At 57.8% G+C, this 25,708-nt stretch overlaps 5 protein-coding genes and 3 pseudogenes across 19 annotated transcripts in view; 2 read left to right on the top strand and 6 right to left on the bottom strand.

Moving 5' to 3' along the window:
• Positions 1-10,568, top strand: part of RUVBL2 (RuvB like AAA ATPase 2) — a 72,482-nt gene extending 61,914 nt beyond the window's left edge. For 2 of the 3 annotated variants that reach the window (XM_077975667.1, XM_077975668.1), the window contains exon 16: positions 10,504-10,563. In XM_077975667.1, the coding sequence (XP_077831793.1) occupies positions 10,504-10,529 (26 nt within the window). In that variant the 3' untranslated portion in view covers positions 10,530-10,563. Of the gene's footprint in view, positions 1-10,503 lie in introns of all 3 variants that reach the window. The other variant, XM_077975662.1, reaches the window with a different exon arrangement.
• On the bottom strand, positions 468-2,086 carry LOC114674119 (choriogonadotropin subunit beta). Of its 2 annotated transcripts, XM_028839670.2 has the most exons (3): positions 1,554-2,086; positions 1,035-1,202; positions 468-799 (listed from the first exon to the last, which is right to left on the bottom strand). In XM_028839670.2, exons 1-3 carry the CDS (start codon positions 1,566-1,568, stop codon positions 485-487), a joined length of 498 nt encoding a protein of 165 aa, XP_028695503.2. In that variant the 5' UTR covers positions 1,569-2,086; the 3' UTR covers positions 468-484. The 2 variants fall into 2 exon arrangements, with proteins under 2 accessions (XP_028695503.2, XP_077836910.1); XM_077980784.1 differs by lacking the exon at positions 1,554-2,086 and having other exon boundaries at positions 1,035-1,409.
• On the bottom strand, positions 2,199-6,380 carry LOC719043 (stabilizer of axonemal microtubules 3-like; annotated as a pseudogene). The gene is made up of 5 exons (XR_013409962.1): positions 4,744-6,380; positions 4,262-4,478; positions 4,002-4,161; positions 3,359-3,500; positions 2,199-2,831 (listed from the first exon to the last, which is right to left on the bottom strand). The product of XR_013409962.1 is annotated as a stabilizer of axonemal microtubules 3-like (transcript).
• Positions 7,580-9,319, bottom strand: LOC100425116 (neurotrophin-4-like; annotated as a pseudogene).
• A 406-nt stretch (positions 10,569-10,974) lies between the features above and the next one.
• CGB8 (chorionic gonadotropin, beta polypeptide 8) lies at positions 10,975-13,307 on the bottom strand. 5 transcript variants are annotated; one of them, XM_077975817.1, is made up of 3 exons: positions 12,706-13,307; positions 11,541-11,708; positions 10,975-11,306 (listed from the first exon to the last, which is right to left on the bottom strand). In XM_077975817.1, the coding sequence occupies exons 2-3, from the start codon at positions 11,679-11,681 to the stop codon at positions 10,992-10,994; spliced, it is 456 nt and encodes a 151-aa protein (XP_077831943.1). In that variant the 5' UTR covers positions 11,682-11,708; positions 12,706-13,307; the 3' UTR covers positions 10,975-10,991.
• LOC100425213 (stabilizer of axonemal microtubules 3-like) lies at positions 12,713-15,629 on the bottom strand (annotated as a pseudogene).
• A 136-nt stretch (positions 15,630-15,765) lies between these two features.
• PPFIA3 (PTPRF interacting protein alpha 3) overlaps positions 15,766-25,708 on the top strand; it is a 96,636-nt gene continuing 86,693 nt past the window's right edge. The window contains exon 1 of the mRNA XM_077976704.1: positions 15,766-15,784. The gene's annotated coding sequence lies outside the window, so the exon portion shown is untranslated. The remainder of the gene's footprint in view (positions 15,785-25,708) is intronic.
• NTF4 (neurotrophin 4) lies at positions 18,834-24,680 on the bottom strand. 7 transcript variants are annotated; one of them, XM_077976617.1, is made up of 4 exons: positions 23,504-23,579; positions 22,483-22,625; positions 22,064-22,192; positions 18,834-19,734 (listed from the first exon to the last, which is right to left on the bottom strand). In XM_077976617.1, exon 4 carries the CDS (start codon positions 19,720-19,722, stop codon positions 19,090-19,092), a length of 633 nt encoding a protein of 210 aa, XP_077832743.1. In that variant the 5' UTR covers positions 19,723-19,734; positions 22,064-22,192; positions 22,483-22,625; positions 23,504-23,579; the 3' UTR covers positions 18,834-19,089.

A 25,708-nucleotide genomic window follows, 5' to 3' on the forward strand; every position in this document is an offset into this window, starting at 1 on the left:
TCAGTCTCCCATAGTGCTGGGATTACAGGCCTGAGCCACGGCGTCCAGCCATCCACCTTGTATTCTTTTTTTTTTTTTTTTTTGAGACGGAGTCTCGCTCTGTCGCCCAGGCTGGAGTGCAGTGGCGCGATCTCGGCTCACTGCAAGCTCCGCCTCCCGGGTTCACGCCATTCTCCTGCCTCAGCCTCCCGAGTAGCTGGGACTACAGGCGCCCACAACCGCGCCCGGCTAATTTTTTGTATTTTTAGTAGAGACGGGGTTTCAACGTGGTCTCGATCTCCTGACCTTGTGATCCGCCCGCCTCGGCCTCCCAAAGTGCTGGGATTACAGGCGTGAGCCACCGCGACCGGCCCACCTTGTATTCTATCAGAGATCTGACAGTGTGACTTTGTAAAAAATGGTTTGGAAGCTGGACCCACCCTGCGTGTGTGTGGTTGCCCTGAGCCCACAGAAAGACACCTCCAGAGTGCAGATTGAGAAGCCTTTATTGCGGGAGGAACGGGGTGTCTGCTGGCTCCAGGAGTCGAGATGGACTTGGAGGGCTGGGGGGAGGGTCCTTTGAGGAAGAGGAGGCCTGGAGGTGGGGGTCATCACAGGTCAAAGGGTGGTCCTTGGGACCCCCACAGTCAGAGGTGCTGCGGCGGCAGAGTGCACAACGACAGCTGAGAGCCACGGGAACGGAGACCACGGGGTCCACGCCAGGCGGGCAGCCAGGGAGCCGGATGGACTCGAAGCGCACCTCGCGGTAGTTGCACACCACCTGGGGCACTGGCGGCAGGATCACCTGCAGCACCCGCATCTGGAGGATGTGTGGATAGGGGAGTGAGCATGTGCCTGGGGCCAGCGCCTCCGCTGACCTCCCAAGCTGCCCCCAAAAGTCCCAGACTCAGGAGTCCAGGAAGCCCTCTGTTCCCACCCTCCCACACCCCATTCCCCAGCCCCTGACCAGACAGGCAGACCGCCCTTCCTCCCCCGCTGCCTCTGTGATCCGGCCCTGAGGTGGCAGCACCTGCCCCTGACCCTGGGCAGCTCACCATGGTGGGGCAGTAGCCGGCACAGATGGTGGTGTTGACGGTGATGCACACGGGGCAGGCCTCCTTCTCGGCAGCCAGGGTGGCATTGATGGGGCGGCACAGTGGCCGCAGCGGCTCCCTGGATGCCCGTGCCCTGCCCACGCTCAGCAGCAGCCACAGCAGCAGCCCCTGGGACAAGGACACTGCTTCAGCCCAGTCTGAGACCGCAGCCCCGTGCCCTGGCCCTCCCATTCCCCGGGTACACCACATGCAACGACCCAGAGACCCTTCCCGGCATCTCCTAGTCAGGACCCACCGCCCAGACACCTGCCTTTCAGCGCCCACCCCACAGCCCAGAGGACCTGAGATACCCCAACGTTTCAGATCCCCACCCTCAGGGACTGCCCCACCTGAAGCTTACTGGGGGTCACGCCCCTCCAGAAAGAGGCCTCCTTCCACAGCTCACACGCGTCTGCCCCTTCTCATGCCAGTGATGGCCTGGAAGGAGGTGGAAGGTGCCCAGGGGCCCTGCAGTCTTACCTGGAGCATCTCCATCCTTGGTGCGTCCCCTGCCTCGGCTTTATACCTCCGGGTTGTGGGGGCGGCAAGGCCACCAGGAGGTGGTAGGATGCTGGGGTGACCTCGACACTAACACCCCGGGGGGTGAGAGGTGCACAAAGCAAGGGAGGGGCAAGAGTGGCTCAGCGGGGCGTCCCAGCCCTCTCCCCTCAGTGGTCCAGCGCCAAGAGTGAGGCAGAGACCACGGTGAAGTGACCTCAGAGACTCAGTCGTCCAGTGCTAGGGTCTAGTCGGCGTTGGAGGCACAGGAGTAGGGTGTAGGAAAACCGGCCTCTGCCTATCGTGCGGTCTTGGGAGCCAGGAGGAGGCCGTGACCCGAGAAAGGTGCGGGACTGAAGCCTCAACCCTCCTCCATTTAAGGCATTCCTCCGCCACAGTCCAACCTCCCAGGAGGGGCGCGGCTTCGGACTTAGCTCCTGCCCAATCCGCGAGGGCCTCCCCGTGACTTTGCAGCCGGGGAAGCCGCTTGACCCAGATGCCCCCAAACGAGGGATTCAGCCAGAGACCTACCTCTCCCTTAGGGACCTCCGCCCTCCCTACCCTCAAGCTAGGATGCCCGGAGCGGTCCCCGGAAATGCGTGTGGTTCAGGTAACTTAACTCATTATTTAATACGCCCGCAGGGGGCGCGTCCTGCCCGCGGGGCCACAGCCTCCAAGGACAATATCTGAACTTAGTCCCTTCCTCGCGAAGCCGCAGCTGAGTGTGCGTGTCTGGGGTAGTCCGGCCCCCACATTCCCGATAGACGCAATGAGTAGGAGACCACCTAGGTCCGGACACCGCGTAGTGGGCGGAGGTCCGGAGCTTGGCTCCTCCGCGAGGCCAGAGGACGTGTCTGGGGTGGGGCGGGCCCGGCCAGCTCCCACTAGCGCCGACTTCAAGCTGCCGGAGCGGGAGTTCTGGGGGCTGTAGGCTTTCGGCACGCTGTGGATGCCCGGCAAGTGCTTACAGTGGGGGCCACCCAGGGCGCCTCCAGCGGGCGGAAGCGGTCCAGCGGGCGGAGCGGGTGCTGCGGGTGGAGCGGGTGCAGCGGGCGGAGCGGGTGCAGCGCGCGGAGCGGGTGCAGCGCGGGGCTGTAGGATTCCTGAGCCAGAGTCATGGTCCCGCGGTGCGGCGCTCCGGGCGGCCGGGAGGAGCGCGGACAGGGTGGCCGCTGCGGGTCGTGACCCCAGAGTTAGGGATTCCTTTCGAAGCTCCAGTAGATCAGGGAGTCTTTGCGAGGGTATAGAGACAGCTCCGTCCTGTGGGAGCAGGGCAGGATGGTGAGGATACAGCTGGATCCTTGGGGACGAGGTTCAGACCTCGGGATCTCAGGAGTCTGCACACCCAAACTCCTGCATTTCCGGGCGAGGGCCCCTTAGGAAGGACGGGACTGGGTGCGCGTAGCCTGCGTTCCTGGGTACTCCAGGTACTTAACGTCCTGGAAACAGAACTTTCGTATCCTAGGGAAGGAAACGGGGGCTTTCGCTTCCTTGGGAAGGAGTATCTGGGGGCTCAAGTACGGAAAGAGGCCCTGCCCTCAGATCCAGAATCCCCTCGACCCGCTGTGCAGGCTTCCTGTCCCTACCGCCGTTCCTGAGAGTTGACACTAAGGACTCCTGGGTGCTAAAAGAGGGAGAGACTGGGGCCTGAACTTTGGTTCTTGCTGCTATAGGATTCGAGGCTGAGACCACCGGGTCAGAGAATGGGAGCCAGCCCAGGGGCTCGGCGAGCACCGGCCAAGGCGGGGTCTGTGCAGGAGGCGGTGCGGAGCGAGAGCCCGGCTTACTTGGGATAGAACCGAAAGTTCCGGGCCGGGCCGAGGTGGTCAGATAGAGCTGGCGGCGGTCCAGGACGCCCCGGTCGGATACTGTGAAAGGCCGCCAGACAACTCGGGGTTCTTCGTCCAGGCGATTAGAGCCGGAGCAAGATTGGGGGAGGAGGCATACCCAAGACACAGATTTCACACCCCGTTCCAAGCCCTGGGTCCCGAGTTCAGAATCCCTCTCCTTCGGCCTCGACAGCCATGACGGCCACGGCCCTAGAACCCCGCCCCATAGTCAGAGCCCTTCCTGCCACCCACGCCAGGGAACTTCAGCTTCCTTCCTCAAACCCCAACCCTTCCCAGCCTCACTTCCCTAAATCCAAGCACCTCCTGCTGGTCAAGGAACTCAAACCCAGGCCCCCAGCCACAAAAAACAACCTCCCTGGTTCCGCTCCCGGTCTTAAACCGTCTTGGTGTGGCCACTGGAGCTGAGCTGCATCTTAGGCAACAATTCCACATTACCTCTCCCAGCTCCCACCCGACCCTGTCTCAGAATATTCTAGTCTCCTTCCCATCCACAGCCCGCTGTCTATCTCCGCAGCAGCTTCGGAGCCCTGAAGATGAGTTTCCAGCCCCTGGTCCTTCTGGCCTGGCCTCGAGGCCCAGACCCAGGCGGTGGTGGTCTGCGACTTGTGAGGGGCTGGGCGGTGGTGGTCTGCGACTTGTATTCAAGGGCGCCGGTGTCCGGGTGGGAAGAGCCCGTGTACTGCACCCTGGTCTCGAGGCTCTGGTACTTTGTGGTCAGTGGGAGGCGCCAGCCACGGCGTCTGAGGTGCGGAAAGGTGATCTGGAGACCCTTGTGAAGGCGCAGGGGACTCAAATGCAGTCTCCCGTCCTGTCCCCTGCGGACTCTGGCACTCCCTAAACCTTACCTTTTCTCCTGAATCCTTGATCCCCCAGTCCTCCTGGGGTCTGCAGGCTCTGGGCTCTGGGCTGGGCACAGGGCCCGTCATGGGGCTTGCCCACCTAGGCCCAAGCCAGAGGCTGAGCCAGAGGTTGTCTCCCATCTGCTGAGGACCTCGTTGAAAGCCCAGATGCGAGAATCCTGCTTTGTAGCCAGAGGTAGAGGGTCCGGGACCCTGGACTGGAGAGAAGGCGCTGCACATCAGCTAGAAAGACTCAGGACTCCGTATCACCCCCCACCCCAAACTCTGACCTCTTCCAGTCGGCCCCCAGCCCGTTCCTCTGCAATCCCTGGCATCCAGCTTCCCTGGTGCCTCCTCTCTCAGACCCAGGGCTCCAGGACACTCCAGCTTCAGAGAGGAGTCCAGGCTCCCAATCCCCTTTACTCAGCACCTAGCTTTCTGGGTCCCCAGGTCCCACAGGGCTTCAGCCTAGGGTCAACTCACCTGCACCATGGGCGGGCGGAAGGGCATGGGTGGGATAATGCGATGGGCAGCACAGGTGTTGGTGAGATGCCAGTGGGGCCAGGATCCAGGCATCTCGGTTGCAGAGATGGAAGACCACGGGGGGATGGAGGGGGGCACACAGCGCAGAGCCAGGGTGCCACTGGCCATGGTTCCTCCCCCTCCCTGTAGCCAAGCAGGTGCTGGTTTGTTGTTGCTGTTGCCCCAGGTGACAGAACCCACCCATCCTGAACCTAGCCAATCAAGGGCCTGCAGGCTTGTGGCTGGATGGAGTGAGAAGGAGACCCAGAGACAGAGGGACTGGGACCCCAAGAGGGTCACAGAGAAACATGGGGAGGGAGATGGAGACTCAAAGAGAGGAGGGCAGAAGAGGAAGGAGAAGTTCAGAATTTCAGAGACCCAGGGAGATGGGGAGACAGAGACCCAGAAAGGACAGAGACCTGGGAATGTCAGAGATCCAGAGAGACAGAGACCCCTGCACTGCACCGAGCACCTCCAGACATCCATGAGAAACACCCCTCTTTCCTCCAGGGTCCAGAAGCTCCGGGCTGCTCCTCCCTCTGCCAGGCCTGCCCACCTGGGGATAATGATTTCCAGACATCCCCGGGGCTCCCCCACCCTCCCCGCATGTGCTGGAGGGGTCAGCGCTGGTGTCGGCTGTCCTGCCTGCCTTTAATTTGCTGGAAAAGTTCCACCTGGGTAGGCTGGGTGGGCAAAGAGGAAGGACCCACAGAGAAGTGCACAGGGACATAGTGAAAAAGACGGGCTTCGATGTGTGAGAAGGAAATACAACAAGAAAGGGGAGAGACGGGGAGGAAGAAAGAGACTACGATGGAAAGGGAGCTATTAGTACTAACCCAGAGGTGAGAGACACTGGAAGTTACAGACAGAGAGGAAGGAGGCAAAAGGATCAACATCACAGATTGAAAACAAGGAGATGTAGAAATGGAGGCAACCATGCTCCACCCCGCCCCAGGGCCTGGTCTGTATAGATGGGGGGAGAAGAAGCCTATGTCCTTTGCTTAAACCTGGACCTGAGAGAGAGAGAGAGAGACAGTGTGTGTGTGTGTGTGTGTGTGTGTGTGTGTGTGTGTGTGTCTGTGTGTTGGCAACACATGTGGGGAGATGGGTAATAGGTAAAGGGCTATTGTGAAGTTTTGCAGTCTGTCCCAGAGAGAGAGAGAGAGAAAGAAAGAGAGAGAAACTCTGTGTGTGTGTGTGTGTGTGTGTGTGTGTGCTAACAGCACATGTGGGGAGATGGGTAATAGGTGAAGGGCTATTGTGAACTCCTTTGGTCTGTCCCTGGCTTCCCTTGTCATTTCTTCACTATAAAGAGCTTTTGGTCAGTGGATGCGGTGGCTCGCTCCTATAATCCCAGCACTTTGAGCGGCTGAGGTGGGCAGACTACTTGAGGTTAGGTGTTTGAGACCAGCCTGGTCAATGTGGCAAAACCCTGTCTCTACCAAAAAACATAAAAATTAGCCAGGCAGGTAATCCCAGCTAAGACAGGAGAATCACTTGAACCCGGGAGGTGAATGTTGCAGTGAGCTCAGATGGCGCCACTGCACCCCAGCCTGTGCGACAGAGCAAGACTCTATCTCGGAAAAAAAAAAAAAAAAAAAAGAGCTTTAGGTCAAGGCCTCTGCCTCCAGAACCCCCGTAATCTCATCCCACTGGCCCATTCTTCAGACAAGGAAAACTGAGGCTGCCTTCTGCAGTCAGGCCCAGAATCCCACTTACCCCTCCTCCCCCATTCAGGCTTCTGGGGCCCTTCTGTTGGATTTTGCTGGCCCTACTCAAGGGCTGTCAATGCACACTGACCCCCTGATCCAGCCAGGGGGCCGGCAAGTTAGTCAGAACGTCATGTCCCACTTAAGCTGGACATTTTTTTTTTTTTTTTTTTTTTTTTTTGAGACGGAGGAGTTTCCCTCTTTTTGCCCAGCCTGGAGTGCAATGGCAGAGTCTCAGCTCACTGCAACCTCTGCCTCCCAGGTTCAAGTGATTCTCCTGCCTCACCCTTCAGAGTAGCTTGATTACAGGCACTCACCACCACGTCCAGCTAATTTCTTTTTATAATTTTAGTAGAGACAGGGTTTGACCTTGAATGCTTGACCTCAGGTGATTCACCTGCCTCGGCCTCCCAAAGTGCTGGGATTACAGGCGTGAGTCATCACACCCGGCCATCAAGCTGGATAATATTAAGGTCTGTTTCTTTCCCAATGTGGGGTATAGGTTGGGACAGGGAAGAGGGCTAGAAACCTGACTCCAACTCCCTGCCCAGGGCTGAACTCTCCAGCATCCCGATCACTTCTCATTCAACCTTGCTTGTACTCCCCCTGTGATGGGGGGCTCATTACCTCACAACAGAATATTCTAAGCAAACCCCTACCCACTCTTACCAAGGAAGATTTCCCATTTGAACCCCAGTTCTCAGATACTTAAAGGCCTTCTGTGGACCACGTTCTCAAAGTCCCCTGGCCATCTGCTTGCCTATTCCAGTTTCTCTCCTTCCCCATCCACATAATGAAATGTGCCCTCCCTCTCTCCAGGATGAGCAAGGTGGTGTCCTCTGAGACTGGGCAGTCAGCCACTTAACACCAAAGGCCACCAATGATCAAATCCACGAGAGTTGATTCCAAGACTTATGTATTAGGACTGAGAAACAGTAAACACTCAGTAAATAGTGGTATTCTTATCATCAGCATCATAATTACTACCTTCAAGTTCCTCCAGGAGAACTCCTATTCAACCTTCAAAACCCCATGTGGTTTCACCCATCTTGCAGAGATTGAGCTCCAATTCAGAGAGTTGTGATTTTGTGATCATTTGATGAGTTCCCAAACTCGGGTCCTTAGAGCAGCTGGCCCATCCCTAAGGTCTCTCAGCATCCAGTTCTGTTCTTTTTCTGCCTTACCAGTTCCTGTGTATAAGCCTCAGTCCTGGTGAGTCCAGCTGAGGAGTGTACAGACACACGCAGTGTCAATTCAAATCTATCACCAGCCCACACGGCCCTGGGCATCAGAGGTCAATGCCCGCACATAGGATTGCTTGGCCTTGCACTCAGACAACCAGTGCCTTTGGTCCATACCCTGGCAGCCCCCTCCACCTGTCCCCGGGTCACCTTCCTCAGAGTTATGGGCCTCAAAGCGGGTGACAAAGAGGTACTGGCAGAGGGAATTGCCCCCAGCTATAGGCACCTTCTCGAACACCTCCATCTCCAAACCACCCAAGTCCACAGCGGTCCCGGGGTCTGTCACCCAGCCGCTGACTGCATCGCACACGGCCAGTTCACTCTGATGACTCGCCAGTGCAGTTTCACTTGCCCCACACTGGCTGTGGTTGGCCGGGGTGCCTGCTAACTCCCGAAAGGCCCCAGTCTCCAGCAGGAAGACCAGAGGGGGCTCAAGAGCAGCACCCCTAGACAGGACCACTTGGGGGAAAAGAAGGTCCCACTTTGGGGCAAGAAAAGGAGACAATGTCCAGGATGGGGATTAGGAATCCATTGACACACTGGGGAGGAGGAAAATGAGGGGGATGCGGAGGGAGTCTGGGGGAGGGGGAGCAGCTCTCACAGCACATGGAGACAGAGTAAGGGAGGCTGGGATTAGAGAAGAGGATTAAAAACTTCAGTGGGGACAGAAGTTGGGAACCCCAGGGGAGGCTTGCCTGCCAGGATTGTGGGGCAGCCCTTGCTGTAGAAGTTTGGGGGACTCTATATATCGGACTTGCATAACGCCCAACTTGTAGATTAATAGTAATTATTCAACTACTACAAGTCAGGCACTGTGCCTCACACCTGTAATCCCAGCACTTTGGGAGGCTGAGGTGGGCGGATCACTTGAGGTCAGGAGTTTAAGAGCAGCCTGGCCAACATGGTGAAACCCCATCTCTACTAATAATACCAAAATTAGCTGGGCGTGGTGCTACGCACCTGTAATCCCAGCTTCTCGGGAGGCTGAGGCAGGAGAATCGCTTGAACCTGGGAGGCGGAGATGGCAGTGAGCCGAGATCGTGCCACGGCCCTCCCACCTGGACAACAGAGTGACACTCTGTCCAAAAATAAAAATAAGGCTGGGCGTGGTGGCTCATGCGTGTAATCCCAGCATTGTTGGAGGCTGAGGGTGGGCAGATCAACTGAGGTGAGGTGTTCCAGGCCACCCTGACCAACATGGAGAAACCCCATGTCTACTAAAAATACAAAATATCCCCGGGAGTGGTGGTGCATACCTATAATCCCAGTTACTCGAGAGGTTGAGGCAGGAGAATCACTTGAAACCAGGAGGCGGAAGTCGCAGTGAGCCAAGATCGCGCCACTGGACTCCAGCCTGGGCAACAAGAACGAAGCTCCATCTCAAAAGAATAATAAGAATCAAATAAAAATAAAAAATATTCAACTACTGTTACTTAATAGCAACAGATCGTGAAATACAGGCTCAGAGAAATTAATGATTTGTGTCCGGTCACACAGTCAACAAATGTAAGAGATGGGACTTAAAGTCTGGGTAACTGCATTCTGCCATCCTTCCTGTACAACTCTGAGGAACCGTGAGTCTTGCATCTTGGGGGATGTTCCAATCAATTATTATTATTATTTTTTGAGACAGAGTCTCACTCTGTTGGCCAGGCTGGAGTGCAGTGGCACAACCCTGGCTCACTGCAACATCTGCCTCCTGGGTTGAAGTGATTCTCCTGCCTCAGCCTTCTGAATAGCTGGGATTACAAACACCTGCCACCATGCCCAGCTAATTTTTATATTTTTAGTAGAGATGGGGTTTCACCATGTTGTCCAGACTGGTCTCAAACTCCCAACCTCAAGCTATACTCCTGCCTTGGCCTCCCAAACGGCTGGGATTACAGGTGTGAGCCACAGCGCCCGGCCCAAAACAAATTGTTTTAAGACAAGGTCTTGCTATGTTTCCCCGCTGCACTTGAACTCCTGGGCTCAAGCAATCCTCCTGCTGTGGCTCCTGAGTAGCTGGGACTACAGACTCAAGCCACCACGCCTGGCCACATTCCACAATTTGGAGAAGGGCCACAACCTGGAATCCTAGGGAGACCCCAGTTCACCTCAAAACTGCCACTAAGGAGGTAAAACGCTGCCCCTCTGAGACAGGCTTCAGTTTTCCCGTGTGTGAAATTGACCTGGCGCTGGGAGAGGCTGGTGGAGGCTTGGATGTTGCAGTTTCTCTACAACATTCTGGAAGCCTGTGGTTCTGGGAAAGGGTGGTGTGGAGAAGACTGGAAAACAGCCAATGGTTACCAGACCTGTCAGCACCTCTTCCACCTCGGAGCTCTTTGGGGGGCCCCTGTGGAGGACATCGCTGTCTCCTTCCTGACATACCAGGAGAGGGAGGGGGAAACCACCTAGGGGAAGAAAAGATCAGGCAGGGTATACAGGCAGGTGGGGAAGGGGGACAAATCGCTGAACAAGTGCAGGGTACTGAAGAGTCAAGGAGCCGCCCCCTTTCCAGAGGCCCCTTTTCTACCCAGGTGATGGCTCCTGACTGGGATTGGAAGATGATGGAGGGAGGGGAGGGGAGAGGAGGGGAAGGGAGAGGCAGTGGATGAAGGAGAATGGAAGAGATGACATCCGCCTCAGCCCATTCATCCCATTCAGGTCCCCACCCCCCAGCTGTACTGCCTATGCCACCCTCAGAGGGAGGAAGAGAGAGCTCGGCCTTGAAGGCTCAGGCCCTGCCCCCTGGAGGCACAATGACCTTGTGACCTTCCTTCTCCCCACAGAAGGCGAGACCATGGACACCTCCTGAGCTGGATGTCATCCCCTGACCCCACCCTGTTTTCTTTTTGTTGTTGTTGAGATGGAGTCTCACTCTGTGGACCAAGCTGGATTGCAGTGGCACCATCTCGGCTCACTGCATACTCCCCCTCCCGGGTTCACGCCATTCTCCTGCCTCAGCCTCCCAAGTACCTGGGACTACAGGCACCCGCCACCACTCCCGCCTAATTTTGTATTTTGAGTAGAGACAGGGTTTCACCATGTTAGCCAGGATGGTCTGGATCTCCTGACCTAGTGATCCGCCCACCTCAGTCTCCCAAAGTGCTGGGATTACAGGCATGAGACACGGCGTCCAGCCATCCACCTTGTATTCTATCAGAGATCTGACAGTGTGACTTTGTAAAAAATGGTTTTGAAGCTGGACCCACCCTGCGTGTGTGTGGTTGCCCTGAGCCCACAGAAAGACACCTCCAGAGTGCAGATTGAGAAGCCTTTATTGCGGGAGGAACGGGTTGTCTGCTGGCTCCAGGAGTCGGGATGGACTTGGAGGGCTGGGGGGAGGGTCCTTTGAGGAAGAGGAGGCCTGGAGGTGGGGGTCATCACAGGTCAAAGGGTGGTCCTTGGGACCCCCACAGTCAGAGGTGCTGCGGCGGCAGAGTGCACAACGACAGCTGAGAGCCACGGGAACAGAGACCACGGGGTCCACGCCAGGCGGGCAGCCAGGGAGCCGGATGGACTCGAAGCGCACCTCGCGGTAGTTGCACACCACCTGGGGCACGGGCGGCAGGACCGCCTGCAGCACCCGCATCTGGAGGATGTGTGGATAGGGGAGTGAGCATGTGCCTGGGGCCAGCGCCTCCGCTGACCTCCCAAGCTGCCCCCAAAGGTCCCAGACTCAGGAGTCCAGGAAGCCCTCTGTTCCCGCCTCCCACACCCCATTCCCCAGCCCCCGACCAGACAGGCAGACCGCCCTTCCTCCCCCGCTGCCTCTGTGACCCGGCCCTGAGGTGGCAGCACCTGTCTCTGGACCCGGGCAGCTCACCATGGTGGGGCAGTAGCCGGCACAGATGGTGGTGTTGACGGTGATGCACACGGGGCAGGCCTCCTTCTCGGCAGCCAGGGTGGCATTGATGGGGCGGCACAGTGGCCGCAGCGGCTCCCTGGATGCCCGTGCCCCGCCCATGCTCAGCAGCAGCCACAGCAGCAGCCCCTGGGACAAGGACACTGCTTCAGCCCAGTCTGAGACCGCAGCCCCGTGCCCTGGCCCTCCCATTCCCCGGGTACACCACGAGCAATGACCCAGAGACCCTTCCCGGCATCTCCTAGTCAGGACCCACCGCCCAGACACCTGCCTTTCAGAGCCCACCCCACAGCCCAGAGGACCTGAGATACCGCAACATTTCAGAAACCCACCCTCAGGGATTGCCCCACCTGAAGCTTACTGGGGGTCACGTCCCTCCAGAAAGAGGCCTCCTTCCACAGCTCACACGCGTCTGCCCCTTCTCATGCCAGTGATGGCCTGGAAGGAGGTGGAAGGTGCCCAGGGGCCCTGCAGTCTTACCTGGAGCATCTCCATCCTTGGTGCGTCCCCTGCCTCGTGTACCTGGCTTTATACCTCCGGGTTGTGGGGGCGGCAAGGCCACCAGGAGGTGTTAGGATGCTGGGGTGACCTCGACACTAACACCCCCGGGGGTGAGAGGTGCACAAGGCCAGGGAGGCACAGGAGTGGCTCAGCGGAGCACCCCAGCCCTCTCCCCTCAGTGGTCCAGCGCCAAGAGTGAGGCAGAGACCACGGTGAAGTGACCTCAGAGACTCAGTCGTCCAGTGCTAGGGTCTAGTCGGCGTTGGAGGCACAGGAGTAGGGTGTAGGAAAACCGGCCTCTGCCTATCGTGCGGTCTTGGGAGCCAGGAGGAGGCCGTGACCCGAGAAAGGTGCGGGACTGAAGCCTCAACCCTCCTCCACTTGAGGCATTCCTGCGCCACAGTCCAACCTCCCAGGAGGGGCGCGGCTTCGGACTTAGCTCCTGCCCAGTCCGCGAGGGCCTCCCCCTGACTTTGCAGCAGGGGAAGCCGTTTGACCCAGATGCCCCCCAACGAGGGATTCAGCCAGAGACCTACCTCTCCCTTAGGGACCTCCGCCCTCCCTACCCTCAAGCTAGGATGCCCGGAGCGGTCCCCGGAAATGCGTGTGGTTCAGGTAACTTAACTCATTATTTAATACGCCCGCAGGGGGCGCGTCCTGCCCGCGGGGCCACAGTCTTGGAGGAGAATGTCTGGACCTAGTCCCTTCTCCGGGATGCCGCAGCTGAGTGTGCGTGTCTGGGGTAGTCCGGCCAGGACATTGCCGGTAGACGTAATGAGTGGTAGCCCAACTAAGTCCGGACACCGCGTAGTGGGCGGAGGTCCGGAGCTTGGCTCCTCCGCGAGGCCAGAGGACGTGTCTGGGGTGGGGCGGGCCCGGCCAGCTCCCACTAGCGCCGACTTCAAGCTGCCGGAGCGGGAGTTCTCGGTGTTGTAGGCTTATCGGCACGCTGTGGATGCCCGGCAAGGGCTTCCAGTGGGGGCCACCCCAGGGCGCCTCCAGCTAGCGGAAGCGGTCCAGCGGGCGGAGCGGGTGCAGCGGGCGGAGCGGGTGCAGCGAGGGACTGTAGGATGCCTGAACCAGAGTCAGGACCCCGCCGTGCGGCGCTCGGGGCGGCCGGGAGGAGCGCGAACAGGGCGGCCGCTGCGGGTCGTGACCCCAGAGTTAGGGAGTCCCTTCGAAGCTCCAGTAGGTCAGGGAGTCCTTGAGGGGGTATCCGGACAGCTCCTGTGGGAGCAGGGCAGGATGGTGAGGATACAGCTGGATCCTTGGGGACGAGGTTCAGACCTCGGGATTTAAGGAGTCTGCACACCCAAACTCCTGCATTTCCAGGCGAGGGCCCCTTAGGAAGGACGGGACCCGGCGTGCGTAGCCCGTGTTCCTGGGTCCTCGAGGTACTTAAGGTCCTGGAAACTACGCTTTCGCATCCTTCGGAAGGAAACGCGGGCTTTCGCTTCCTTGGGAAGGAGTATCTGGGGGCTCAAGTACCGAAGGAGGCCCAGTCCTCAGATCCAGAATCCCCCTCAGCGCCTGCGCAGGCTTCCTGTCCCTACCTGAGAGTTGACACTAAGGCCTCCTGGGTACTAAAAGAGGGAGGGGCTGGGGCCTGAATTTTGGTTCTTGCTGCTACAGGATTCGAGGCTGAGACCACCAGGTCAGAGAATGGGAGCCAGCCCAGAGGCTCGGCGTGTACTGGCCAAGGCGAGTGCTGTGCAGGAGGCGGTGAGGAGCGAGAGCCCGGCTTACTTGGGATAGAACCGAAAGTCCCGGGCCGGGCCGAGGTGGTCAGATAGAGCTGGCGGCGGTCCAGGACGCCCCGGTCGGATACTGTGAAAGGTCGGCCAGACAACTCAGGGCTCTTCGTCCAGGCGATTAGAGCCGGAGCAAGATTGGGGGAGGAGGCATACCCAAGACATAGATTTCATACCCCGTTCCAAGCCTTGGGTCCCCAGTTCAGAATCCTTCTTCTTCGGCCTGGACAGCCATGACGGCCACGGTCCTAGAACCCGCCCCAGAGTCAGAGCCCTTCCTGCCACCCACGCGAGGGAACTTCAGCTTCCTTCCTCAAACCCCAACCCTTCCCAGCCTCACTTCCCTAAGTTCAAGTACGTCCTGCTGGTCAGGGAACTCAAACCCAGGCCCCCAGCCACCACAAACCCCCCTCCCTGGTTTCTCTCTGGGTCTTAAACCGTCTTGGTGTGGCCACTGGAGCTGAGCTGCATCTTGAGCAACAATTCCACGTTACCTCTCCCAGCTCCCACCTGACGCCGTCTCAGAATATTCTAATCTCGTCCCCACCCACAGCCCGTCGTCTAGCCCCGCAGCAGCTTCGGAGCCCTGAAGGCGAGTGTCCAGCCCCTGGTCCTTCTGGCCTGGCCTCGAGGCCCAGCCCCTCCCCAGGCTCCTCTAACCTCGGGATCCCGCCCCCGACCCTTTAGCCGCGCCCCAAGGCTGTGATTTCTTCTGGCCCCGCCCCAGGCTCCCGGAACTCCGCCCCGTCTCGCCAGCGCCGGCTTCCACCCCGGCACCTGGGAAGGCCCCCCGCGGAGGTGGTCTGGGCGTTGTGGGGGCTGGGCCCCGACGTATTCGGAGACTCGCGCATCCCGATCGGGAGAGCCAGTGTACTGCGCCCTCGTCTCGCTGCGCTGGTACGTCGTGGTCAGTGGTAGGGGTCAGCCACGGCATCTGAGCTGGGGAAAGGCGACCCGGAGACCCATGTGAAGGCGCAGGGGACTCAAATGCAGTCTCCCGCCCTGTCCCCCGCGGACTCCGGCACTCCCCAAACCTTACCTTTTCTCCTAAATCCTTGATCCCCACAGTCCGCGTGGGGTCTGCAGGCTCTGGGGCTCTGGGCTGGGCGCAGGGCCCTCCATGGGTCTTGGGCACGTAGGCCCAGCCAGAGGTTGTCTCCCATCTGCTGAGGACCTCGTCGAAAGCCCAGATGCGAGAATCCTGCTTTGCAGCCGGGGGTAGAGGGTCCGCGACCCTGGACTGGAGAGAAGGCGCTGCACATCAGCTAGAAAGACTCAGGAGTCCGTATCATCCCCCACCCCAAGCTCTGACCTCTTCCAGTCGCCCCCCAGCCCTTTCCTCTACAGTCCCTGGCATTCAGCTTCCCTGGTGCCTCCTCTCTCAGACCCAGGACTGCAGGACCCTCCTTCAGAGGAGTCCAAGCTTCCAATCCGCTTTTCTCAGCCCCCAGCTTTCTGGGTACCCAGTCCCTGAAGGGCTTCAGCCTAGGGTCTGCTCACCTGCACCGTGGGCGGGGTGAAGGGCAGTGGTGGGATAATGCGGCGGGCAAGGCAGCTGCTGGTGAGATGCCAGCTGGGCCAGGATCCAGGTACCTCGGTTGCAGAGATGGAAGACCACAGGGGGCCACAGCGCAGAGCCAGGGTACCACTGGCCATGGTTCCTCCCCCTCCCTGTAGCCAAGCAAGAGCTGGCTTGTTGCTGTTGCTCCGGGTGTCAGTACCCGCCACTCTGAATCCAGCCAATGAAGGGCCTGCAGGCACGTGGCTGGATGGAGTGAAGAAACAGACCCAGAGACAGAGGGACAGGGACCCCAAGAGGGGCACAGAGAAACACGGGGAGGGGGATGGAGAGTCAAAGAGAGGCAGGCAGTAGGGGACGGAGAAGTTCAGGATTTCAGAGACGCAGAGGGTGGGGGAGACAGAGACCCAGAAAGAGGGACAGAGACCTGGGGGTGTCAGAGATCCAGACAGAGACAGAGACCCCTGCACTACAGCCAGCACCTCAGGACATCCATGAGAAACACCCCTCTTTGCTCCAGCATCCAGAACCTCCCAGCTGCTTCCTCCCTCTGCCATACCTGCCCGCCTGGGGTAGACTTCCCGGGGCTCCCCAACCCTTCCCGCACGCACATGCCAAAGAGTCAGCGCTGGCGCGCTGGCGTTGGCTGTCCTACCTGCCTTTGATTTGGTTGAAAACTTCCAACGGGGTAGGCTGGGTCGGGGAAGAGGAAGGACCCACAGAGAAGTGCACAGGGACATAGTGAAAAAGACGAGCTTTGATGAGTGAGAAAAAAATTCAACAAGAAAGAGGAGAGACAGGGAGGAAGAAAGAGACCACGATGGAAAGGGAGCTATTAGTCCTACCCAGAGGTGAGAGACACTGGAAGTTAGAGACAGAGATGAAGGTGGCAAAAAAGACCAAAATCACAGATGGAAAACAAGGAGATATAGAAACTGAGGCAGCCTTGCCGGGCGCGGTGGCTCACGCCTGTAATCCCAGCACTTTGGGAGGCCGAGGCGGGCGGATCACAAGGTCAGGAGATCGAGACCACGGTGAAACCCCGTCTCTACTAAAAATACAAAAAATTAGCCGGGCGCGGTTGTGGGCGCCTGTAGTCCCAGCTACTCGGGAGGCTGAGGCAGGAGAATGGCGGGAACCCGGGAGGCGGAGCTTGCAGTGAGCCGAGATTGCGCCACTGCACTCCAGCCTGGGCGACAGAGCGAGACTCCGTCTCAAAAAAAAAAAAAAAAAGGAGGCCGGGCGCGGTGGCTCAAGCCTGTAATCCCAGCACTTTGGGAGGCCGAGACGGGCGGATCACGAGGTCAGGAGATCGAGACCATCCTGGCTAACACGGTGAAACCCCGTCTCTACTAAAAAATACAAAAAAAACTAGCCGGGCGAGGTGGCGGGCGCCTGTAGTCCCAGCTACTCGGGAGGCTGAGGCAGGAGAATGGCGTGAACCCGGGAGGCGGAGCTTGCAGTGAGCTGAGATCCGGCCACTGCACTCCAGCCTGGGCGACAGAGCGAGACTCCGTGTCAAAAAAAAAAAAAAAAAAAAAAAAAAAAAAAAAAAAAAAAAGGAAACTGAGGCAGCCACGCCCCAGCCCGCCCAGGGGCCTGGTCTGTATAGATGGGGGGAGGGCATGCCTAAGTCTTTTGCTCAAAGCTGGACCTGAGAGAGAGAGAGAGAGAGAGAGAGAGAGAGAGAGAGAGGAGAGTGTTGGTAACACATGTGGGGTGATGGGTAACACGTGAAGGGCCATTGTGAAGGACTGTGGTCTGTCCCTGGCTTCCCTTGGCACTTCTTCACTATAAAGACCTTTAGGTCACCGGGCGCAGTGGCTCACGCCTGTAATCCCAGCACTTTGGGAGGCTGAGGCATGCGGATCACTTGAGGTTGGGAGTCTGAGACCAGCCTGGCCAACATGGCGAAACCCTGTCTCTATCAAAAAATACAAAAAGTAGCCATGCATGGTGGCACACACCTGTAATCCCAACTAAGGCAGGAGAATCACTTCAACCCAGGAGGTGAAAGCTGCAGAGAGCTCAGATCGTGCCACTGCACCCTAGCCTGGGCAACAGAGCTAGACTCCATCTCAAAAAAAAAAAAAAGTTTTTGGTCAAGGCCTCTGCCTCCTCAATCCCCATTATCTCATCCCACCAGCCCATTCTTCAGACAAGGAAAACTGAGGCTACCTTCTGCAGCCAGGCCCGGACCCTACTTACCCCTCCTCCCCCATTCAGGCTTCTGGGGCCCTTCTGTTGGATTTTGCTGGCCCTACTCAAGGGCCCTCAGTCCACAGTGACCCCCTGATCCTAGCCAGCGGGCCAGCGAGTTAGAACCTCATGCCCCACTCAAGCTGGACGATTTTTTTTTTTTGAGATGGAGTTTTGCTCCTTTTTTTCTTCCCTTTTTGTTTTTGTTTTTTTTTTTTTTGAGACAGAGTCTCACTCTGTCGCCCAGGCTGGAGTGCTGTGGTGCCATCTCGGCTGCAAGCTCCGCCTCCCGGGTTCATGCCATTCTCCTGTCTCAGCCTCCTGAGTAGCTGGGACTATGGGTGCCCACCACCACCATGCCTGGCTAATGTTTTGTATTTTTAGTAGAGACAGGGTTTCACCGTGTTAGCCGGGATGGTCTCGATCTCCTGACCTTGTGATCTGCCCGCCTCAGCCTCTCAAAGTGCTGGGATTACAGACATGACCCACCAAGCCCGGCCCGGAGTTTTGCTCCTTTTGCCCAGGCTGGAGAGCAGTGGAACAGTCTTGGCTCACTGCAACCTCTGCATCCTGGGTTCAAGCAATTATTCTACCTCACCCTCCAGAGTAGCTTGGATTACAGGCACCCGCCACCATGCCCAGCTAATTTCTTTTTGTAATTTTAGTAGAGACGGGGGTCTCACCATGTTGGCCAGGCTGGTCTCGAACCCCTGACCTCAGGTGATTTGCCGGCCTCGGCCTCCCAAAGTGCTGGGATTACAGGCGTGAGTCATCATACCCAGCCATCAAGCTGGACAATTTTAAGGTCTGTTGCTTTCCTGATGTAGGGTAGAGGTTGAGACAGGGAAGAGGGCTAGAAACCTGACTCCAGCTCCCCACCCAGGGCTGAACTCTCCAGCATCCTGATCACTTCTCATTCAACCTTGTTTGTACTCCCCCTGTGATGGCAGGCTCATTACCTCACAAGAGAATATTCTAAGCCAACCCCTACTCACTCTCACCAAGGAAGATTTCCCATTTGAACCCCAGCTCCCAGATACTTAAAGGCCTTCTGTGGACCACATTCTCAAGGTCCCCTGGCCATCTGCTTGCTTATTCCAGTTTCTCTCCTCTCCCACCTCCCTCCCCCATCGTGAAATGTCCCCTCCCATTCTCCAGGATGAGCAAGGTGATGTCCTCTGAGACTGAGTAGCCAGCAACTTAACGCCAAGGGCCACCAACGATCAAATCCATAGGAGTTGATCTGAGGAGTTACGTATTAGGGCTAAGAAACAGTAAACACTCAGTAAATAGTGGCTATTATTATTACCATCATCATTATTACCCTCAAGTTGCTCCGGGAGAACTCCTATTCAACCTCCAAAAACCCATGTGGTTTCACCCATCTTGCAGAGATTGAGCTCAAAATCAGAGAACTGTGATTTTGTGATTATTTGATGAGTTCCCAAACTGGAGTCCTTAGAGTAGCTGGGCCATCCCTGAGGTCTTTCAGCATCCAGCTCAGTTCTTTTCCTGCCTGATCAGTTCCTGGGCATGGGTCTCAGGCCCGACCAGTCCGGCTGAGGAGTGTGCAGACGCAGGCAGTGTCAATTCGAATCCATCGCCAGCCCACACGGCCCTGGGCATCAGCGGTCAATGCTCGTACATAGGACTGCTTGGCCTTGCACTCAGACACCCAGTGCCTTCGGTCCACACCCCGGCAGCCCCCTCCACCTGCCCCCGGGCCACCTTCCTCAGTGTTATCAGCCTTGCAGCGGGTTTCAAAGAAGTACTGGCGGAGGGGACTGCCGCCAGCTGCAGGCACCTCGCCCAACACCTCCACCTCGCGCCCACGCAAGTCCACAGCGGTCCGGCGGTCTGTCACCCAGCCGCTGACTGCATCGCACACGGCCAGTTCACCCCGACGACTCGCTGGTGCAGTTTCGCTCACCCCACGCCGGCTGCGGTTGGCCGGGGTGCCTGCTGACTCTCGAAAGGCCCCAGCCTCCAGCAGGAAGAGCAGAGGGGGCCCAGCAGGGGCACCCCTAGACAGGACCACTCGGGGGGACAGAAGGTCCCACTCAGGGGCCAGAAAAGGAGGCAATGTTGAGGGTGGGGGTTGGGACTCAATTGGCACACTGGGGAGGAGGAAAAGGAGGAGGATGGGGAGGGAGCATGAGGGGAGGGGGAGCATCTCTTGGAGCACCTGGAGACAGAGAGCAGGAGGCTGGGATTAGAGAAGGGGGTGGAAACTTCAGTGGGGACAGAAGTTGGGAACCCCAGGGGAGGCTTATCTGCCAGGATTGTGGGGAAGCCCTTGTTCTAGAAGTTTGGGGGACCCTATATCTAGGACTTTCGTAATGTCCAACTTGTAGATTAATAATAAATATTCAACTACTACAGGCCAGCACTGTGGCTCACACCTCTAATCCCAGCACTTTGGGAGGTTGAGGTGGGTGGATCACTTGAGGTCAGGAGTTCGAGAGCAGCCTGGCCAATATGGTGAAAACCTGTCTCTACTAAAAATACCAAAAGTAGCTGGGCATGGTGCTGCGCGCCTGTAATCCCAGCTACACGGGAGGCTGAGGCAGGAGAATCACTTGAACCTGAGAGGCAGAGGTTGCAGTTAGCCGAGAGTGCACCACTGCCCTGCCACCTGGGTGACAGAGACTCTGTTCCAAAAATAAAAATAAGGCCAGGCAAGGTGGCTCACGCCTGTAATCCCAGCACTTTGGGAGGCTGAGGCGGGCAGATCATGAGGTCAGGAGATCGAGACCATCCTAGCTAACACGTTGAAACCCCGACTCTACTAAAAATACAAAAAAAAATTAGCCAGGAGTGGTGGCGGGTGCCTGTAGTCCCAGATACTTGGGAGGCTGAGGCAGGAGAGTGGCGTGAACCCAGGAGGTGGAGCTTGAAGTGAGCCGAGATGGTTCCACTGCACTCCAGCCTGGGCGAAAGAGCGAGACTCCATCTCAAAAAGAAAAAAAAAAAAAAAAAGAAAAAAACCACAATAATAATAATAATAATGGTCAGGCGTGATTGCTCAGGCCTGTAATCCCAGCACTTTGGGAGGCTGAGGCGGGTGGATCTCGAGGTCAGAAGATCGAGACCATCCTGGCTAACACGATGAAACCCCATCTCTACTAAAAATACAAAGAACTAGCTGGGTGCAGTACCGGGCCCCTGTAATACCAGCTACTTGGGAAGCTGAGGCAGGAGAATGGCGTGAACCCAGGAGGCGAAGCTTGCAGTGAGCCGTGATTGCACCACTGCACTCCAGCCTGGGCGATAGAGCGAGACTCCGTCTCAAAAAAAAAAAAGAAAAAAAAAATAATAAAATAAATTCAACTACTATTACTTAATAGCAACAAATGTTGAAATACAGGCTCAGAGAAGTTAATGATTTCTGTCTGGTCAGGCAGCCAGCAAATGGCAGAGATAGGACTTAAACTCTGGGCAACTGCATTCTGCCATCCTTCCTGTACAACTCTGAGGAACCGAGAGTCTTGAATCTTGGAGGATGTTCAAAACAATTTTTTTTTTTGTTTTTAGACAGGGTCTCACTCTGTTGGCAGGGCTGGAGTGCAGTGGCTCAATCATGGCTTACAGTAATGTCTGCCTCCTGGATTCAAGGGATTCTCCTCCTGCCTCAGCCTTTTGAGTAGGTGGGATTAAAAGTGCCTGCCACAGTTTTTCAGCTAATTTTTGTATTTTTAGTAGAGATGGGGTTTCGCCATGTTGGTCAGAGTGGTCTTGAACTCCCAACCTCAAGTGATACTCCTACTCTGGCCTCCCCAAGTGCTGGGATTACAGGCATGAGCCATGGCACCTGGTCCCAAACAAATTGTTTGTTTGTTTTTTTTTTTTTTGAGACGGAGTCTCGCTCTGTCACCCAGGCTGGAGTGCAGTGGCGCGATCTCGGCTCACTGCAAGCTCCGCCTCCCGGGTTCACGCCATTCTCCTGCCTCAGCCTTCCGAGTAGCTGGGACTACAGATGCCCGCCACCACGCCCGGCTAATTTTTTGTGTAATTTTTTTAGTAGAGATGGGGTTTCACCATGTTAGCCAAGATGGTCTCGATCTCCTGATCTCGTGATCCTCCCGCCTCGGCCTCCCAAAGTGCTGGGATTACAGGCGTGAGCCACCGCGCCCGGCCACAAATTGTTTTAAGACCAGGTCTCGCTATATTTCCCCGCTGCACTTGAACTCCTGGGCTCAAGCAATCCTCCTGCTGTGGCTCCTGAGTAGCCGGGACTACAGACTCAAGCCACCATGCCTGGCCACATTCCACAATTTGGAGAAAGGCCACAACCTGGAATCCTAGGGAGACCCCATTGCACCTCAAAACTGCCACTAAGGAGGGAAAACGCTGCCCCTCTGAGACAGGCGTCAGTTTTCCCGTGTGTGAAATTGACCTGGCGCTGGGAGAGGCTGGTGGAGGCTTGGATGTTGCAGTTTCTCTACAACATTCTGGAAGCCTGTGGTTCTGGGAAAGGGTGGTGTGGAGAAGACTGGGAAACAGTCAGTGGTTACCAGACCTGTCAGCACCTCCTCCACCTCGGAGCTCTGGGGCTGGGAGTCCCCAGGCTTCGGGGGGCCCCTGTGGAGGACACAGGTGGCCCCCTCCTTCCTGACATCTCAGGAGAGGGAGGGGGCAACCACCTAGGGGAAGAAAGGAATAGACAGGTTATAGAGGCAAGTGGGGGAGGGGTCAAATCCCTGAACACCCCCTCCCCAGAGTTCCTCTTGAAGTTCAGGGTACCCAAGAGTCAAGGCCCCGCCCCCTTTCCAGAGGCCCCTTTTCTACCCAGGTGATGGCTCCTGGCTGGGATGGGAAGCAGATGGAGGGAGGGGAGGGGAGAAGAGGGGAAGGGAGAGGCAGTGGATGAAGCAGGCTGGAAGAGATGACATCCCCCTCGGCCCATTCATCTCCCAGAGGGGGCGGAACTGACCTGGACACCTGGGTCCCTGAGGGCCCACACTCAAGAAGCCCTGGTTCCCCAAGCTGCTTCCTGGAATGTTCCCTCCTCACAGGACAGGCCAGGGCCCGCCCAAGACTTCTGCACATACCTGGAGTGACTGCCTGCCCTGGCTCCTCCGTACAGGAAAGGGGAAGGGTGGAGAGTGAAAGGAGCCCAGGCTGACCCAACCAGGACTGCCTTCTCCTTCACACCCCAGGGCCTCCACCTTCAGACCCAGGAGTTCAGATCCCCAGCGCCCTCCTCCCTCAGACCCAGGAGGAATCCAGGCCCCCAGCACCCTTCTCCCTCAGACCCAGGAGGAGTCCAGGACCAGGCCCCCAGCACCCTTCTCCCTCAGACCCAGGAGGAGTCCAGGACCAGGCCCCCAGCACCCTTCTCCCTCAGACCTAGGAGTCCAGGCCCCCAGCGCCCTCCTCCCTCAGACCCAGGAGTCCAGGCCCCCAGCGCCCTCCTCCCTCAGACCCAGGAGTCCATGCCCCCAGCACCCTTCTCCCTCAGACCCAGGAGTCCATGCCCCCAGCGCCCTCCTCCCTCAGACCCAGGAGTCCATGCCCCCAGCACCCTTCTCCCTCAGACCTAGGAGTCCAGGCCCCCAGCGCCCTCCTCCTTCAGACCCAGGAGTCCATGCCCCCAGCACCCTTCTCCCTCAGACCTAGGAGTCCAGGCCCCCAGCACCCTTCTCCCTCAGACCCAGGAATCCAGGCTCCCAGCGCCCTCCTCCCTCAGACCCAGGAGTTCTGGAATTCAGGCTCCTCCTTCTCGGGTACTAAGAAATGCAGACTCCGGGTTCCTCATCCTCCAGATTTGGGTGGGGGGTCTGGACTCCTGAGACCCCTCAGGGGAAACCGGCTGCGTATCTGGGACACTTCCCTCCTGCCTCAGTTTCCTCAGCCAAGCCCCGCCCCCGTCGGCCCCGCCCCCGTCCCTCCCCACCCGAGGGCAGGGCGACCAGGACGCCGGAATCCCGGGGGAGGAGGCGCGGAGCTCTTACCTGGGGCGCCCTCTTCGGCTCCCCCAGCTGCCCTCGGCCCAGCAGCAGCTCCTCCTCCTGCTCGCTGGCTGCAGGGACGCTCGCTGGCCCGCCGGCTGCTCGCTGCTCACTCTCGGCAGGGCCCGGGTCGGGGGCGGGGGCGGGGCGGCGCCGGACGGCAGAGGAGGGGCCGGGGGATCCTGCCTTGTACAGGCGTGCCGGGACCTTGGAAGCCAGGCCTGGCTCGTTCAACCCGGCCGCATTGGTCACAGGAGTCCCAGTCTCCAGCTGCCTCCTCCTTTAGACCTAGTAGTCCAGGTCCCCAGCCCCTCCTCCCTCAGACCCAGGAGTCCAGGCATCCAGCCCCTCCTCCCTCAGACCCGGGACTTGCGACCCCAGCCACTTCTCCCCCGAGCCCCAGGCGCCTGAGTACTAAGCCCACAGTTCCCCCCACCACCTCCCAACCCCGCCCCGTCTCAGACTCAGGAGTCCAGCCCCCAGCCTCCTCCTCCATTAGCCCCAGGAGTCTGGGCCTGAGATTCCTTTGCCGTCTTTTGCCAATTGCGTGTCAATCCCGGGGCAGATTCCCACTCTCTGCTCTCCTCCCCACTTCCCAGGAGCTCCACGCCAGACATTAACCAGCTGGGCTTGGGCAGTGATAAGGCCCCAGGCCCGGGGAGACAGTGGATGTGGGGGCTCCCGCATACTCCTCTCCCCTGGAATTTCCTGGATGGGGACCGGGGAGAGGGTCTTGTCCTGAGCTCAGATAAGAGACATGCAAGGTATTATAGGACCCAGAGATAGACAGATGTGTCTTAAGAACAATCAGCTCCTTCCAGAAATGGTGCGCGGTGACAGATGAAGGCATGGAAAAGTGGGGAGAGACCAAAAGAAAGAGGGGGATCAAGACTAGAGAGAGTGGGGGAGGGCAGAAGCCCAGAGAGAAGACAGAGGCCCAGAGAGACTGAGGGCAGACCCTCCGGAGAAGGGGACAGAGCCCCTGAGAGACCCTCAGAAAGACAGGGATGGGATCGGAGCTAGAGCGTCTCAGGACAGTCATGAGGGCAGCCGGGCTCCTCACCCCACCACACCTCCACCCTGAGACTCTGCCTCCCTCTGCCTGTGCTATTTTCAGAAGGAAAATTGACACCTGCCTCAGGGGTCATCCCACACCCCCTCAGCCTAAATATAGCATGGCAAGGTGGCAGGAGGGTGTCCCCGGTTAGGGTGTTTCCTGCTCCTCACAGTTATTTATTGGTGGGGGGAAGGGCCACTTCCCAGGCTTTGGGTGTGTGTTCGGGTCACCTCTCTGGCTTCTCCACATTTCCCTGTTCCTAAACACCCAATACATCCTGCCCCATAGCAGGAGGACTCTAGACTCTAGCTTCTAGCTTCTAGTCCTGGAGGGGATAGTAGGGATGAGGTTTCCAAACAGAGTGACTGAGAAACAGTCTCTGTCCTCTCCCTGTCTGGATCTCTGTCCTCCTGTCTCTGGATTTCTGTCTCCCTCCAACTCTGGGTCTGTCCTTTTCTCTCTGGGTCTCTGTCCCCCCCTCTCTCTGAGTCTCTGGCCCCCTCTCTCTCTGGATCTCTGGCCCCCTTCTCTGTGGTCTCTGTTCCCCCCCCAGGTGCCTGTTCCCCCCCACCGCCCACTTTCTGGGTCCCAGTTTTCTTCTCTGGATATCTGTCTACCCTCACTGGGTCACAGTCTCCTTCTCTCTGAGTCTCTTGCATCCTCTCTCTTGGGGTCACTATCTGCTTCTCTTTCCCATTGTGGGGGTCTCTGTCCCCACTCCCGGCCATCTGCCCTCTTCCCCCTCGCCCTTGGATTTCTCTCTTTTGCTCTGGGCCCCTCCTCCCTCCTGGCCTCAGTTCGTCTCTGCATCTCCTCTTTAGGTCTCTGTGCTGGAGTGTGACTTGTCTCTTGTCACTGTGAGGTCCATCTCCATTCTATCCCTAAATGTGGCTTTCTCTCCATTTCAGAGACAAGTGACTACCTAAAGCTTCTATTAATTTCAACCATTATCAAACTCTTCCCACCATCTGTACCTTCGTCTCTTTAGCTGTATGAACAGGTGCTCAGATGAAACCAGGGGTTTCCACACTGAATTCCTGAGCTGCATTTCGAGTTGCCAAGAGGAGGCGTGTTCTCCTCCAAGCAGTTCCCTTCCCATGCTTCCCACTGGTGTCTCTAAGGAAGATTTATTTGACCCAAAAAAGGGGTGG

The sequence above is a fragment of the Macaca mulatta genome, chromosome 19 (assembly GCF_049350105.2).
Source record: "Macaca mulatta isolate MMU2019108-1 chromosome 19, T2T-MMU8v2.0, whole genome shotgun sequence".
Classification (NCBI taxonomy): Eukaryota; Metazoa; Chordata; class Mammalia; order Primates; family Cercopithecidae; genus Macaca; species Macaca mulatta.